The 18329-nt window shown below is 33.2% G+C and overlaps 1 protein-coding gene and 1 long non-coding RNA gene across 2 annotated transcripts; one reads left to right on the forward strand and one right to left on the reverse strand.

Annotated features, from left to right (window-relative positions):
* Nucleotides 1-10663: 10663 nt before the first annotated feature.
* LOC136200464 (MDIS1-interacting receptor like kinase 2-like) lies at nt 10664-14667 on the forward strand. Its single transcript, XM_065990840.1, has 2 exons — nt 10664-13529; nt 14287-14667. The coding sequence occupies exons 1-2, from the start codon at nt 10664-10666 to the stop codon at nt 14577-14579; spliced, it is 3159 nt and encodes a 1052-aa protein (XP_065846912.1). The 3' UTR covers nt 14580-14667.
* Nucleotides 14668-16082: 1415 nt separating this feature from the next.
* Nucleotides 16083-17316, reverse strand: LOC136201342 (uncharacterized). Its single transcript, XR_010673794.1, has 2 exons — nt 17102-17316; nt 16083-16329 (listed from the first exon to the last, which is right to left on the reverse strand). It is a non-coding gene; the product is annotated as an uncharacterized lncRNA (long non-coding RNA).
* Nucleotides 17317-18329: the final 1013 nt, after the last annotated feature.

The following is an 18329-nucleotide window of genomic DNA, read 5'->3' on the forward strand; positions in this document are numbered from 1 at the left end:
TTTTGCACCAATAGCATATCAATTCATTCTACAAAAAAGGATTTCATGTTTTTTATAATTTAATAATAGAATTTGAGATTAATATTTATAAATTCCGTGATTTTTTTGAACTTTTTTCCTAATTCGTACAAAAGACAGTATATTTTTTTTCCACATCCCAACATATGTTTATGACTTGTTACTGATAAAATGACGCAGTGTAGATGATAAGATTCATGACCGAGAAGACAGTTTGATGAATTATTTCTGAAATTGACTCAATTTATCAACGTTGGGGTAAAATTGCTCTTGGCTACAAACGTTAGGGGTAAAATTGCACCATTTTAAACGTTAGGGTAAAATTGCTCCTGACCCAAAACGTTAGGGGTATTTTTGCACCTTAACCCTATAAATAAATACTCAAAAAAATTAGTGAAGGAATTCATTAAAATAAATGGTATACTTAAGCTAAAAAAAATATAGGGTTAAGGTGCAAAAATACCCCTAACGTTATGGGCCAGGAGCAATTTTACCCTTAACATCTAAAATGGTGCAATTTTACCCCTAACGTTGGAAGCCAAGAGCAATTTTACCCTAACGTTGATAAATTGAATCAATTTCAGACATTATTATAAAACACATATTTTTGTTCATTATTTTGCACCAATTGCATAATAATTCGTTCTAAAAAAGGATTTCATGTTTTTTATAATTTAATAATAGAATTTGAGATTGATATTTATAAATTCGGTGGATTTTTTGCATTTTTTTTGTCTAATCCGTACAAAAAGACGGTATATTTTTTATTTTTTTTCATATTCCAACGAATGTTTATGATTTGTTACTGATAAAATGACACACGTATGAAGTGTAGATAACAAGATTTATGATCGAGAAGACAGTTTGATGAATTATTTTTCAAATTGACCCAATTTATTAACGTTAGGGGTAAAATTGCTTCTGGCTTCCAACGTTAAAGGTAAAATTGCACCATTTTAGACGTTAGGGGTAAAATTGCTCCTGGTCCAAAACGTTAGGGGTATTTTTGTACCTTAACCCAAAAATATATAATTTTAAAAAAATTGACAAGACTCACAAGAGTAAAATGAGCTCTCAAATTTAAGGAAAAATTCCTAAAAATATAACATGTAGAAAATAAAGTCAAATTCTATATAAACAAAATTTAAGTATTCCTTTATTTAACCAGGAATATCAGAATAATATCTTAAGAATTCCTTTATCTGCTTTTGTCGACTCATGGTAGTTATACTGTCAAAAGTTCTAATCGCAGTATAGCTCGGGTTGTGGAGGATACATTTTCTGATGTGTGGAAATCTATTTGGAATCTCAAGATACCCGCAAAGGTGAGGAATTTTTTGTGGCGTGTTTGCAATGATATACTGCCTACTGCTGATTAGACCTGGCAATTATCGTGTTCTAGTCGTGTTCGTGTCGTGTCATTTCGGGTTCGTGTCACAAAAGAGTAAACCCAAACCCAACCCAAAAACTTTCGTGTCAAAGTCGTGTTAACCTGTTCGGGTTAGTGTCGATTTCGTGTCGTGTTTTCGGGTTACATGTAATTTTGTTATGCATATATATTAATAATAACTCTTAAAAATATAAAAAGATATGGTACTGTTTTTAAACGTTTTATATCATTTTTAGATTAGTATGTTAACAATAATTATCGAAAAGTTCGATAATATCATGTTAGAGGGTCATGTAATGTGTTTATAACAATTTAGGAAATTCAAATCAATATTTGCAATTAATAATTATAATTTTATTATCTTTATTAATAAAGTGACATAAAAACACGAGAGAATATAACAATAATTTTCAATATCCGTGTCAGTTTCGTGTTTTCGGGTTGACACGAAAATTAACGTGTCATTTCGTGTCGTGTCAACTTTCGTGTCGTGTCATAAAACCCTAAACACTAACACTAAAAAAGCATATCGTGTCATCGGGTCGTGTGTCACTTTGCCGGGTCTACTGCTGATACACTTTTAAGAAGGCATATCTCTATTGATGTTAATTGTGTTTTTTTGTGAGGCTGGAATGGAATCTGTGATGTATTTATTTCATTAGTGTCCGTTTATACGGTCAATCTGGAATATGGTGAGTTTGGGAAATTCTATAATAAGGAATGATATTGCAATGAAGGATTTAATTAGATTGGTGTTTGCTGGTTTAAATTTAGAAAAAAGATGTTTATGGGCAATGATTATTTCGGCTGCATGGTTTGGGAGAAATAAATTGGTTTGGGATGATGAAAGAATTGATGTTAATGCAATTTTGAGAAATTGGCAAGAAGCGCAGGTCACGCCCAGGAATGTACGTAGGTTCTCTATGGTTTCTTCAAACACGAACATATGCTTGAGATGGATCTTACCATCGCCAAAAAGCTAAAAGTTAATGTTGATGCTGCTGTTGTTCCGGGGTCTGGGATACTGAGAATTGGAATTGATATTCGTGACAGTGAAGGAAGATTTCGGTCTGCTATGGCTGGTCCTGTTGCTGGAAATTTCCAAGTTAGGGAAGGAGAAGCTGTTGGAATTAGAGAGACACTTAGTTGGATTAAAAATCAAGGGAAGGATAATGTTGAATTGGAATCAGACGCTCAATTAGTGATCAATGATATCTATTATGGATATTATCGATCATCTTATGGTGTTATTCTGGAGGACTGTAAGAGGCTCCTTAAAAGTTTTACTGATGTTCGCATCAGCTTTGTTCATGCTTTGGCAAGGGCTAGTCTTTCTATGTCAGAATTTGAGGGATGGAAATGAATAAAGTATCACATGTATTTTATTTTGGCAAAAAGAATAATCAAGCTCTGAAACTTACTTTAACTGTTTTAAGGATTAAACTTCTGATAATTTATTTTTCCATATTAAGCCATTGAGCACTGATTCTATTATGAATTAGGCCCTTATTTAACTTTTTCATCGACTTTGGATTGCATACATTGTTAGACCAATTCGGCTTGTTGATATGGACAAATAAAAATAAGAATTCCTTGACTAGAAGAGATAAAAATTAAAAACTAAAACGAAATTATCGAAATTAATTTCCAGTATATTCTTCCAAACTCGATTTTCTCCTCTCTTCTTTTGTGATTTTCAACATTAGAATCGCTAAATCAATCTTGTCATCTCCTAAACTCGACTGAAAAGTTAAAAAAATAGGCCAAATTTGATGAGAATCGGATCCATGCTAAGAACGAGATTATTTTTACGAATTTTAATCATTTATTCGATAATCCTATGAAGCGTGCGAAGTTCAAAATAAAATAATTTAATCACTTTCAAGTTACACGAAGATGAAATTGATTCAAAAATCACTATATGAATTTTAACCATTTGGATTTATTGGAAAAATAAAAATCAATTCAATATGAATTGATTTAATTATTTCAATGGTCAAAATCACAATTTCAACACAATGTGAACCTAATCAATTCCATGGGAATTGAGTCTTGTTTTCTCATTTGCATTATTGTCAAATTATGTGTATTGATTTTCTTTGTCTTAATGGTTTGACTAAATAAAGTACTTAAATACCCTTGTATTATTATTGTTATCAAAGATATGTAAGGGCAATTCAAGTCATTGTTTGTATTTGCTTTACCTATTTAAAGGTGAGCTTTTTCATATGTAAGACACAAGTTTGATTTTAATAAAAATATTACTCTTAAGAGTTTGTGAGTGGTTTCTCTTGTGTTCTTTGGGGCACTACTTTGAACAGTTCGGGATTAAATCCTTAATTATTGGAGACTGGGATTGGGTCTTTACAACCTAGTTTTGTAAGGGTTCTTTTCTGTCCGACCCTGATTCGTTAGCTTTCCTAGGGATCAAATCTAGTTGTCGGGTTTTCGAGGCACTGTTCCTCGTGGGTTCGCATCAGTTTGGTATCAAAGCCGAGCTCTAACTTTTCAGGTTTTATCTATTCGTAATATTCTTTGACTATTTTATTTTAATTTCTTTTATTATTTTAATTTTCTACTTTTTTTCTGTTAAGAGAAAAGAAAAAAAAATTATTATCCTAATTTTGAAAAAAAAAGAAAATCGTTAGTGCAGAAAAAGAAAGAAAGAAAAGAAAAATCAAAGGCTTTAAATTCCAGCATAGCCCACATAAAAAAAAAGTTGTGAACTTATAAAAAAAAATGAAAAAAATTCATAATTAAAAAAAAAGTAAGATTAATTTTGAGAAACTTATATTTTGAATTTTAGTGTCAATTTTATTGAGTATTCAATTTGTGTCTCTTTCTTTTCTAATAAATTTCCAATCATCAACATTACACTTTGGTCATCGAGTTGTCTATCCGCGTTCCGTTCATTGTTTAACGTCTTGCTTCTTAGGTTGTACGATTAAATTTTGGTTTTTGACTGTTGAGTTTTAAAACTGAACTTGTTCTTTTGAGTTCTTTAAGGAACACTGTAAGAGAAATCAAGCGGTAAAAGACACAGAGTGGTGAGCATATCATAGAGAATAGCCAAAAAAAAAAAATGAGCGAAACACCGAGTGAATCGTGAGTTTTTTTTATTTTACTTGATCTATTTGAATTTCTTTTGCGCAAGAATATGGCAGACGATCAAGTGTTAACAATGTTGAACCGCTTGATGGAACGTATGGACATCATGGAAGAAAATCAACGAGTTGTTCTAGAAACAAAGCAAGGCGATGTAATGTATCATTATGATGACAGTGAAAGATCAACTAGAAATCAGGGTGACTAGGGTAGAGAAGAAATAGGTCTTGGAAATGTAAAATTCAAAATATCATCGTTTGGTGGAAGAGACGATCCCGAAGCTTATTCGAAGTGGGAGAAGAAAATGGAAATGATTTTCGACTATAACAATTTTTCAGAAAAGAAGAAGGTACAAAAAGCTATTACAGGATTTTCAGATTATGCCTTAATCTGGTGGGATCAATTTGTGACAACCAAAGAGAAGTGTAGAGAGCCACCAATTGATTCTTGGAAAGAGCTAAAAGCCGTTATGAGAAAACGATTTGTTCCTAACCATTTCTATGTGGGTTTGTACAAACACATGCCGAGTCTAATGTAAGATTTCAATCAAGTCGAGAACTACTACAACAAACAAGACTTCATATCTCGATATGAGATTATTGGTAACAGCGATAAACGTACATATGTAAGTGAAGAAATAACGGGTGAAAAGACTGGAAAAGTTGTTGATGAGTCTGGCAGAGTGAAGGAAGAGTCTAAGAGCACTGCATGCAATGATGAGGATGATGCTCTTGAAATTGAAGAACTAACAAAGAAAGATGAAACGCCGCCGAACACAAAAATTGAAACAAGATCTCAAGTTGAGAATGATGTAGATAAGGTTGAGATTCAATATGTATCTGCATCTAACCAATGTTATATTTCAGAGATTCTGGTTGCAAGAGAAGATGAGGTGAAAATTAAAGAGCAGCTATGTGGAGTTGAAAAGACAAATTTTGTTGATTTCGTGGGTGTTGAAAAGATACGTACTTACACTAACAAACTTGACATTTGTTTGTTTAGTGTTCTAGATTCTAAATTGCAGGTGTTCATTTCTATCCACGAGCAACATTGCGATTCGAGGACGAATCGTCTTGAAGAGAGAGGGAATGATGAGAATCGGATCCATGCTAAGAACGAGATTATTTTTACGAATTTTAATCCTTTATTCGATAATCCTATGAAGCGTGCGAAGTTCAAAATAAAATAATTTAATCACTTTCAAGTTACACGAAGATGAAATTGATTCAAAAATCACTATATGAATTTTAACCATTTGGATTTATTGGAAAAATAAAAATCAATTCAATATGAATTGATTTAATTATTTCAATGGTCAAAATCACAATTTCAACACAATGTGAACCTAATCAATTCCATGAGAATTGAGTCATGTTTTCTTATTTGCATTATTGTCAAATTATGTGTATTGATTTTCTTTGTCTTAATGGTTTGACTAAATAAAGTACTTAAATACCCTTGTATTATTATTGTTATCAAAGATATGTAAGGGCAATTCAAGTCATTGTTTGTATTTGCTTTACCTATTTAAAGGTGAGCTTTTTCATATGTAAGACACAAGTTTGATTTTAATAAAAATATTACTCTTAAGAGTTTGTGAGTGGTTTCTCTTGTGTTCTTTGGGGCACTACTTTGAACAGTTCGGGATTAAATCCTTAATTGTTGGAGACTGGGATTGAGTCTTTACAACCTAGTTTTGTAAGGGTTCTTTTCTGTCCGACCCTGATTCGTTAGCTTTCCTAGGGATCAAATCTAGTTGTCGGGTTTTCGAGGCACTGTTCCTCGTGGGTTCGCATCAAAATTCATAACAAAATCAGTGATCATGGGCTCAATATGGAAAAATAATTGATCAGGGGCCTAATTCTTAAAACAGTTAAAGTCCAGGGGCTTAATTATATTTTTTGCCTTTTATTTTTAATTATTCATATTCGTTACACTGTTTTGATGGGTATACTTCTTGAACCGCGTACCCTTATATTTAAAACGTGGATACTCATAGATATACTACCATAAATTAATACATAAAATAAATAAATTATAAATCTAACAAAACATTTTAATAAATCATCACAAATTGAACAAACATCCTAAATTCAAACATTTCATTTCATTTCATGTTAGATTTAAATCGTGGATATTCACAAGTATCCTTACCTATTTAAAATGAACATATAAAATAAATAAATTACAAATGTAACAAAATATAAATTTAATAAATTATTCACAAATTGATCAAACCTCTTAAATTCAAACACTGTAAGTTATTCAAATTATCAAGAATTTAAAACATACTAAAAATAAAAATTAGAAATTTATTTTGATACATTGACAAAAAAAAATTCTTCATTTGGCGTTCACATTTATCAATCTTCAAATGAATAAAAATTTATATATCCAAACCAAATAAATGATGGATACTAGATATAGAATACCATGGAGGATAATCTCATACCCAGGACCGGTTGTGATATTTTATGGATTTTAAACGAAGTAAGAGATAAAAAAAATCCTTAATAAAAAAAATTGTACTTAAAAGTTTAAATTTCAAAATTTGGGCCAATTTTATATCTAAAAAATCATATTATTTGGTTTCTATTTAGGCTTGAATGAGTATTATAATTACATCTATAATAAAAAAAATTATTATATATATATATATATATATATATATATAAAATAATAATAATAAAATTTGAACCCCTTTTGGCCCTGAGCCCTAGGCGCAGCACTCCTGGCCTGTGCCCAGGGCCGACCCTATTAATACTCGTCCCGTATTCTTCAGATGTAAATTTTTTTTGAATCTCATACTCGTTTCATATCTTTTTACACAGTGTTTGGACAATCTCATTACAATCGAATAGTATCAGTTGCCTACAAAACTCATACATGTTGACATCCCTAATTGTATGACTTTCTTTCTCTCTTTTTCCTTCATTTTAACAAGGGAAGGAGACCTTCTCTTTTTTTTAACATTTCCACTGCTTCTCTTCTTTTTTTTTTCCTGGATTAAATGCATCATTGAATTTTGATATTTGTCTCAAAATAGTGTGGTTTCAATAAAACCATCCGATTTTGAATTTTGCTGGTTGACTTCAGATGAAAAGTACTCCAAAATAGCTCTTAGATTAAGAGTATTTTAATATGCTTTTATTTGTGTTCAAATTTCACTATTATGTTTGCTTTGGTGGTAACTACTGTGTTTATTTAGCAAATTTTGCTGACAATTTATTCCAATAAGCAAACTCCTGTTGATCATGGATACAATATACAAGGATTTGATGTCTTTGAAATTTTATCACAAGTAAAGTGTGTAATTATATTATTTGTTTTGATATTATAAGCTTTAAACTAGTTGGTAAATTTCTAATGTGGACACTACGTCATGATTCTGGTAGTCCTTTTCGTTTGAAGTCACCGAAAGTGACTTTATTAAAACAAAGAATCAGGTGCAAAAATACCTCTGACGTTTGCATCCAGAAGCAATCTTACCTCTAACGCTGGCAAGTTAGATCAATTTTCGACGTTATTATAAAACACAGATATTTTATTCTTTATCCTGAACTAATTTCATATCAGTTGGTTGGTTCTAAAAAAAATCATATTTTTTATGATTTAATAATAGAATTTGATATTAGCATTTATAAGTTTGGTAAAATATTTGAATTTTTTTTGTCCAACTTGTATAAAGACAATATTTTTTTTTATATTTTTTCCACTATGTTTGTGTTAACTAACGAGTGATAAAATGACGCACCTATGAAGTGTAGATGACAGGATTAATGACCGATTCGATAGTTCGATGAATTATTTTTCCAAATTGTCAACCTTAGGAGTAAAAACTTGCTCTTGGCCGCCACCGTTAGAAGTAAAATTTACCATTTTAGACGTTAGAGAAAAAATTGCTCATTTTTTACACGTTTATCCCTTAAAACAAAAACTAAGAGCGTGTTTGTTTACCATATTTCTAACTCCTGTTTGCTGTTTCTACTCTAATGGCATCTTATTTAGTGTTTGGTTAAGAAATTTAAAAGGCTGCTGTTTGCTGTTTAACCAATAACAGCTGCTGTTTGCAAAAAGCAACTGTTTGCTGCCTTTGTTCTTTGCCTTTGCTGTTAGGATCTTATAACCTAAAATACCCTTTTAAATGTTTACAAAAAAAAAAAAAAATCAGATACTCAATTCATCTTTCCAAAAATAATACACACTGTATTTTTTTTTTTTTTTGTTTATGGTTTTAGAATTTGTTTTATCACCTCTTAAAAAGTTATAAAAATAGTAAATTTATAACCTTAGAATTTTTAAGGTTAAAAATTATTTTTATTAAATTAATTATTTAATATTAAAGAGACTAGAATTATGCGAGGAATAAAATAAAAAAATTGGGATAAGAGTTAAATTTATTTAACCTTAACGTTTTAAGCAAAATGCGAATTTAGCTCTAACGTATAAAATAGTGTAAATTTAACTCTAACGTTTCCAACCAAGATCAATTTTAAAATGGCAAAAAGCATTCTGAGGCTCCTGATCTTTCATTGTTTGGTACATTAAACCCTCGATCTTTTATTTAGACACATTGAGCCTCTGATCTTTCACCATTTGGTGCATTAAGCCCTCGATCTTTCATTTAGATACATTGAGCCCTTGATCTTTCATATATGGGTGTATTAGATCCTTCCATAAATCAATTAATATATAGGTTTATTAAGGGCATGTTTGGTGTGACAACAAATGATGTTCTAAAAATAACAAATTCTAAAATAAAAAATATATTATACAAATTAATAAAAATAATTTAAATAAAAAATTTATTGAACACAATAAAACCTTGTTTTTCGATAATTATGTTCTAAAAATAAAAATAATGTTAAAATTGCTATTCATTTTTTGTGGAAATAAGAAGCGTAATTTTATCAATAACAAGTAACTACAAACAATTGTTCATGAAAAGAGATTTTCGTGAAAAGGTCCAAAATGTTGCAGTGTCCAGAGAAAATGTGAAACGCTGCAGTTATATAAACCTAACCAAACATGCCCTTAATAAACCTATATATTAATTGATTTACGGAAGGGCCTAATACATCCATATATGAAAAATCAAGGGCTCAATGTGTCTAAATGAAAGATCGAGGGCTTAATGCACCAAATGATGAAAGATCGGGGGCTTAATGTGTCTAAATAAAAGATGAAGGGCTTAATGCACCAAACAATGAAAGATCAGGGGCCTCGGGATGCTTTTTGCCTTTTAAAATTATTTAATTTTATATATTTATTTGAAACATGTCTATATTAGTCGTTTTATATACTAACAGCAACAAGCAATTGTAGTTTTACCAAACACTAATAATCAAACAGCAAACAGCAAACCGCAACAGCAAACCGTAACAGCAATCAGCAAACAGCAACAGCAAACAACAGATAAACCAAACGGACCCTAAGGGGGTGTTTGGTAGCTGCTTTTCGACCTCCTGTTTGCCTTTTCACTTTGAAAATGAGAGTTTAAGGTGTTTGGTTAGACACCTCCTGTTTGCCTTTTGTAGCCGAAAAGTAGCTTTTTATAAAAGCAGGGAATCCCTGCTTTTTAGAACAGCAGCCTTTTCAAACAGCAAACAGCAAACCGTAACAGGAAACAGCAAACAGCAGATAAAACAAACGAACCCTAAATTTTAATAACTTTATTAAGATAAATTAAAGTTCAGTGATCTTTTTAAGATAAATTCCAAAATTTAGTGACCAACAGAGCATTTAACCGGATTGACCGGATCGGACCAGTCTTAACCAAGTGCAAATGCTAAAGCTGATATGTTTTTTTTTTTTTTTTTTTGAAACAAAAAAAGCTGATATGTTTGATGCAGGCAGAAGGGAGACTCTACACAAAAAAAATAGACATAACTTTTATTTGGTTCTTAATTTCAAAGCGAACTTGACTTGCATACTCTGATATTGAAAAGACTATTTGTTTTATTTGAAGCAAGATGCAATCACTTACGTTCAATTTGGGGAACAATAACAACCCTGCAATTTTAATTATAATGTTGACTAACTAGATCACCCTCATCTGCCGTGAGTGGTGCTCAGATACTTGTCCTAATTTCTATATTAAGCATCTGCTCACTCACTCATATTATAATTTGCCTACAAAAACCATCACTAATGGGTTCTTTATTTTCTGCTATCATCTTTCTCCTTATAATTTCTAATTCAGTAGCTTCTATCTCTACTGACCAAGCAAGTGCCCTTCTCAAATGGAAAGCCACTCTTCAACAACCCCTTAATCTGCAAGTCCTATCTTCATGGAACACTAACACAACCCCTTGTGCTTGGTTTGGTATTATCTGCAACCTTTCTGGAAAACCCCTTAATCTAAACCTCACTGGTTTAGCTTTAAATGGTACTCTCCAACACTTTCCTTTCTCTTCCCTTCCTCAACTTTCATACATTGACCTCAGTTACAACCAATTTCATGGCTTCATCCCACCTCAAATTGGTCTTCTTTCTCAACTCGTCTATCTCGATTTGAATACTAATCTACTCTCTGGAAATATCCCACCTCAAATTGGTCTTTTAACCAACCTCAAAACACTTCACCTCTTTGAAAATAGCTTGAATGGCTCAATTCCAGCAGAACTATGTCGTTTAACTTTGCTTGAAGAGTTTGCTTTGAATGACAACAGTTTGGTCGGTTCAATTCCAAATTGTTTGGATAATCTGACTAACTTAGCTTGGTTTTCTCTTTCTGGAAACTCGCTTTCAGGTTCCATTCCATCGGAAATCGGAAACATTTCCAACTTGGTTGAACTTTACATAGATACGAATCAATTTACAGGTTCAATTCCTTCTAGTTTGGGCTACTTGGAGAAGCTGGTTGTGTTATACATGTTCGACAATCAACTCTCTGGTTCAATCCCCCATGAAATTGGGAACTTGAGACTTGTTGAGAAACTGAGTCTTAAAAACAACAATCTTTCTGGTTCGATTCCAGCTTCTTTTGGTGGTTTCAGATATATTACACTCCTTCATCTCCATTTAAACAAGCTTTCAGGTCCTATTCCCGTTGAGATGGGGAATTTGACGTCTCTTGTTGAACTTGATTTGAGTCAGAATCAACTAAATGGTTCAATTCCTACTTCTTTTGGTCAATTGAAGAAGCTAGAATATTTATACCTTACTGAGAACAAACTTGCTGGTTCCATTCCTGAAGAAATTGGAAACCTGATGAACTTGTCTGAGCTCCAAGTGAATAGGAACAGGTTAACTGGTTCTCTGCCCCGAAATCTTTGCCTTGGCGGATCAATTACGAGATTGATAGTAAATGACAACAGACTAACAGGAACAATTCCTGAAAGTTTGAGAAATTGCTCGAGCTTAGTCAGAGCCCGCTTGGATCGTAACCAACTTGTTGGAAATTTGTCTGAAAATTTCGGCGTGTATCCGAAATTGAATCAGATATACCTGAGTGACAACAAGTTTTATGGCGAAATCTCATCGAGTTGGGGAAGGTGTTCCAACTTGACTAGCTTACACATTGCAGGAAACAATCTTACAGGTAGCATACCAAGAGAGCTTGCAAATGTTGCTCCTTTAGTAGAGATCAATCTATCTTCAAACCGTCTCAATGGGGAGATTCCGAAAGAAATCGGAAAGTTGTCTTCTTTGGAGAGGCTGATCTTAGACAGGAATGAATTTTCCGGTGCTATTCCTCTTGAACTCGGATGGCTTTCAAATCTTGAGTATCTAGACTTATCATCAAACAGATTCAGCAAGTTCATCCCCGATACCGTCGGGAAGTTGTCGCGTTTGCATCACTTGAATTTGAGTAACAACAGGTTTGATGAAAACATTCCAGCTCAGTTAGGGAAGTTGATTCAATTGTCTAAGCTTGATTTGAGCAATAACTTGCTCAGCGGACCCATACCTGCAGAATTCAAAAGTTTGAGCTTGGTGTTACTGAATCTATCTCATAATCATCTCACAGGTTCAATTCCTGAACAACCGAACGGTCTATCAGACCTTGATCTGAGTTGCAACTTCCTCAGCGGAAAAATACCACAACAACTTTCGAGTTTACGGGGCTTGGAGACTCTAAATCTCTCTCGAAACAATCTCAGCGGTGTTATTCCAGAAACTTTCGAGCAACTGCAGGACTTAAAGTCTGTTGATCTATCAGAAAACGAACTGTGGGGTCCCATCCCTAACAGCAAAGCATTTAGTGATGCTTCGTTGCAAGGGAACCAAGGACTCTGTGGCAATGCTAGCACCTTGCAACCTTGCAAAATCGTTTCTGTTCATGAACACTCTCTTCAAAAGGGCAGAAACATTTTCCTGACTGTTGTACTTCCCATTCTCGGAGCATTTCTTTTGCTCTGCACTTTAATATATATCTTCTTATTCAGTTTTCGACGAAGCAAGGGAAGATCAAAGACAGAAAGCAATGTAATGGACAGAGAGTTGCTCTCGATATCGATCTTGGATGGAAAAGTAATGTTTGAAGAGATCATACAAGCAACGAACAACTTCGATGAGATGTATTGCATTGGAGAGGGAGGATTTGGACGTGTATACAGAGCAGAATTGTCATCAGGAAACACTGTGGCTGTCAAGAAATTCAAAGATATGGCAAATCAGAAAGAATTCCTAAATGAGATTCGAGTGTTAGCAGAGATTAGACATCGGAATGTCGTGAATCTCTTCGGATTTTGCTCACATGTTCGACACACATTTCTAGTCTATGAGTATCTCCAAAATGGTAGTTTGGACAAAATTCTGGGAAATGATGAAACAGCGAAGAAATTGGATTGGAATCAGAGGTTGAAAATTATAAAAGGCGTGGCTCGTGGCTTGTCTTATATGCACCATGAATGCATACCTGCAATTGTTCACAGAGACATATCAAGCAAGAATATTTTGTTGGACACAGAATATGAAGCTCATATTTCCGATTTCGGCACAGCTAAGCTTCTCAATCTAGACTCGTCCAATCGAACTATGCTTGCAGGAACATACGGATATGTAGCTCCAGGTATTATATTGTTGTTTCCATATAATTAATCAATTGTTAACAGTAAAATTACATAATTATTATGACTAGCATTAATGACAGATATGATGCTCAACCCACATAACTTTTTGAAAAGATTGAAGTTAATGACAGAAATTTCCGAACTTATCATTTTTGTAGGCTAATGTATAATTAACTTCCAGGATTTTAAGGATTAAACTTTTGATTACTGATTTTTCTAGATTAAACTTTTGGCAAGGGAAGGCTTGCCCCCAATACACCCTTGTGGTGGGACCCCTCCCCGGACCCTCGCTCAGCGGGGACGCGTAATGCGACCGGGCCGCCCTTTAAGTCTCTAAACTTTTCACAGTTTTACACATAAATTGAGCTTATACTAACAACGTAGTTAACTAAGTTGTGAGTGAAAACGTCAATGTGTGTGAAAATTCAAAATAATGGTCTTAACCCTTATACACGTTGAGCTCTCCACTAACGGCTTAGTTAACGGAGTCTTTAGTGAGAAATTCAATGTTTATGTAAATTAAAGATCAAGAGCTTAATCTTTAAATTTGTTAAAGGTTAATAGAATAATCTCGAAAACAAATGATTAGGTGCTCAATCTTTAAAACTTTAAAAGTTTACGAGCTTAATTATTCGTTTAGCCGTTTTTTTTTTTAATTTCTCCCTTAAATCAGTGAGTCAATGGAACCTCTATGACCCCATGTCCCTATTACTTAGCCCGTGACTGCATCTCATATTCTTGTGGTTTGATTTGCAGAACTTGCTTACACAATGGAAGTGACCGAAAAATGTGATGTGTATAGCTTTGGAGTGCTGGTACTTGAAATCATCAAAGGAAATCATCCCAGCGATTTGGTTTCAATGTTGCTATCGTCTACCGGAGAAATGGAGATCGAATTAATGAATGTGTTAGATCAACGATTATTACTACCCTCAACCGAATTTCAGGATGAATTGGCTTCTGTTATAAGTTTGGCATTTTTATGTTTAAATGTTAATCCCCAATTGCGACCGGACATGAAATTTGTTTCTCAGTTGTTACATAACTGAGATTTTTTCATTCCGATCCATTAGAAAGGATTTAGACAAATTATAAGTGTTGCAATAAGGATAAAATAATGAATGTTTTATTCCAGTATTTGAGAGTCCCAAATCAGATAATGAATTTAAAAAAATATAGTACTTCATAGTATTAATTTTATCGGACGCTATCACGCCAGAGTTAGAAATATAAACATTACTTTTGGGTTACGGTATGGTATTAGAGTTTCTTAAATCAATAAAATTTGGAATAGGTTTGTGTTGTAGAAACTTTTATTCCAATGAATATTTGCTTGTAGATAGATGTGTGCTAGAGAGAACATTTAAGTTACAATTAAACTTAGCCAACATAGTAATATGACCAAGATTTTATTAACTCATGATTGTGTATAGTTTGGCTCTCAATTAGGATATATTATTTGCATAATGAAGTTCAACAATTCGAATGCAAATTCTTTTACAAAAGATAATTAGTTTCTCTGTTTTTTAAAGGATGTAGTTTTAGGAAAATACTTACTAGAATAATTAATAACATTTTTAAGTAAATCCTTACATTTAATATTAGGGTAAATTACAGCTATGGCCACTGAACTTTATTCATTTTTCATGGTAATGCCACTAAAATTCAAACCGTAACATAAAAATCACTCAAATTTACACTTTCTAACATTATGACCATCAAAACTTCAATTAACACCTCAAAATGACCGTTGATTACCTAAAAATGAAAAATTCCATGAATTGATGATATTCTAAGAAACTTTAATTCTTCAACTTTTTCGTTTTGAGCTCATTTAAGTGTTCTTTGGTTAGGAAAGAGAAAGTAAATTTTTAGATAGAAAAAGCACCGGAAATTGTGATTTTGGAAAATAAAAACTGTGGTTCCATGGCAATGTGGTTATAAACAACTTTAATTCTTGGACATTTCCATTTTAACATTGTCAATTGAATTTCAATAGTCATAATATTAAAACATATAAAGTTGAGTGACTTTTATGTTATATTTTGAAATTTAGTGGTCATACTATGAAAATGAGTAAAGTTGTCATGAGTGTAATTTACCCTCTAATATTAAAAACAATAAAATAAACAAAATGATTGGTATACTCAATATATATATATAGAAATACTATAATAAAACAATACTATAACTAAGACATTTGACTTTTTTAATTTATGTACCAAAACCTTGAACGATATTTCTAAAAAAACGGAGAGTAAATATTCATAAGGTTGACTTAAATGGTTAAGTGGCTTAAGTGGTTTAAGTTAGAGATTTCGAGTTCGAATTATAGTGTACTCAAAAAACTTTAATTAAGAGAGAATTGACTTAAAAGATGTTTGACGGGTCTCGAACTGGGCAATCCGATAAAATCGGATAAATTATCAAATTAAATGGGCATCACTATTCGAGTTCCAAATCAACTTAAATACAGTGACCATCGAAATTTAATAATGACCCGGATATTTTAACCTTATATTTGGTCTAGGATGGGTAAAGAGACAGAAAAGGAGTTCTAAAAGGAAATTCTATTATGAGCCCATGTTAGGAAAAAATTGAGGTCGTGTTCACTCTAGCAAGCATCAATATATAACCCACTCAACACATAAATTCACTATAAACATCTAAATTGTAGGCCAGAAGGTAGAAGTACTGCCCTGAAATGAAGTGCAGCTGCAGTTGGATGTTTGCTGTAATTGGAGTGCCCCTCATGCTCTTCTTTTGTGCTCTTGTGGCAGTGTTGGCCTCCCACTATTTCTGCAGCAAACCATAGTCCCAATTAATCAGATCGAGAAACCAAAAATGCTCAAAGAACAACCAGACACAATGATTAGAATAATATGAACACCATGAGACTAATAATAATTTAGAGCAAGACAGAATTGGTAATCTCCAGAGTATTATCCAATTGAATAGAAATTATCCTACTCTTCAATTAAGAAAATCAGAGCAAAGTACCATGGAATTTAGAGCATAATCTGATTAATAATGCTATTTCATCAGAGTAGATTTCACCCCAAAACCATTTTCATTAAATTCTACAAATTAAGCAACATATGCCCGGCAAAGAGTGACTTAACCCCAAAATCATTACAAAAGGAAGAACACATACGGAAATGACGTTAAATAGGTTCAACAGGAGCAATAATTCAATCAACCAAATTACTTTCAAATTTATGGTCAAAAGTCAATATTCTGTGCTCAATTTACAAGAGGATTTGGCTAAAGTAACAATTCAATCAAGCAACCTGAGTCACATAGTCATATTTCAGTAAACAGAGAGAGCATAAAATCCTATAAATTAAAGTACACAAAGTTTGTTTGAGGGACATCATCAAACTTAGCAATCAATAAATAAGTTGTTTGCTTGGATGGAGCTTCCATTATTTAATCTTCAAAAATCTCCATCGAAGCAACAGTTTGCGGAGAAATTGCAGTCAAAGAATTCTCACAAATTCAAATTGAAAAGACATAGTAGAGGAAACTCATAATATCGCCTAAAATCTCTAACTAATTGGGAACATAAAACCTGATATGCAATAGAGGACAGCAATTTGAGGAAGAACCGGCGACGGCGAGTAGAGAGCCAGCTGAATGAGAACTAGAACGGTGCGTCAGTGCTGGAAGACAAGTCATGACGCACTGGAGAGAAGAGAGCTTGAACTTGGTCGAGACATGTTGCTTGAAGGCTGCGAGGCAGCGAAACGGCGATTGCCGGCAGCATAGGCGAATACAGAATTACTGGGTTGGGGCCGATTTTACACGTGCCTGCGTTTGGGGGAAAAAAATTTTACTAAATCGAACTTGCTTAAATTTTTTTTTTTTTTTGTATATATGCCTGTTATAATTTGAATGGTCAAGAACTAATTTTAAGTATTAATGTACAATTTCTCAAAATTAAGCTAGATTTCGTTTAATAGTCCTAATAGTAAAAGAAAATTGGATTTAGGGAGGGCAGAACATGTAAAAAATTTTGATTTCGGATGACCTACCAGGCAAAAAAAAATTAATAATTTGGATTTAAGGAGGTTTAAGGGACAAAAAAAAATTAGAAATTTGGATTTATGCCCACCCTCTTCAGCTTGTTTTAGTAATGTCGTCAGCCCTTCAGTATATATGATGAATAGGTATGGAGACTGAGGGTCTCCCTGGCGTAAACCTCTGGTTGGTGTGAAGGTTAGAAATTCAGCATTTGGATTGACAATTCGATAATCTACAGAAGAGACGCAATGCATGATTAGATCAATAAAAGGCTTTGGAAAATCCATTTTGGTAAGGATGGCTTGCATAAATTCCCATTCAATCATGTCATATGCCTTTGACATGTCCACCTTGAGTGCCGCATATCCTTTTCGACCACCTCTGCCAAGTTTTAGCGCATGCCCAACCTCATACGCAATTAAAATGTTGTCACTGATTGAACGTTTAGGAATAAAAGCACTTTGGGAGGGCGAAATCAATTTATCCATGACCCTTTTTAATCTATTTGTAATCGCCTTTGACATAACCCTTACCAGGACGTTGCATAGAGCTATAGGCCGTAGATCGGAGATATGTGTAGGAGGGTACTTTTTTGGGATGAGTATAATATTTGTAACATTAAGCTCCTTTGGAAACATACCGGTATTTAAGCATGAGATGCAGAAATTGGATACATCAGTGCCAATTGTATCCCAGTGTTGTTGAAAAAATCTCCGGTTCAGCCCATCAGGGCCCGGGGATTTGTCGGGATGCATGGAGAATATTGCTTCTTTTAT

Source organism: Euphorbia lathyris, chromosome 7 (genome assembly GCF_963576675.1).
Source record: "Euphorbia lathyris chromosome 7, ddEupLath1.1, whole genome shotgun sequence".
NCBI lineage: Eukaryota > Viridiplantae > Streptophyta > Magnoliopsida > Malpighiales > Euphorbiaceae > Euphorbia > Euphorbia lathyris.

Bases quoted from the DNA above. Each gene is read 5' to 3' on its own strand.
- LOC136200464 (XM_065990840.1), top strand. From the start codon at position 10,664: ATGGGTTCTTTATTTTCTGCTATCATCTTTCTCCTTATAATTTCTAAT. The intron at 13,530-14,286 runs GTATTATATTGT...TTTGATTTGCAG, and splicing joins ATACGGATATGTAGCTCCAG to AACTTGCTTACACAATGGAA.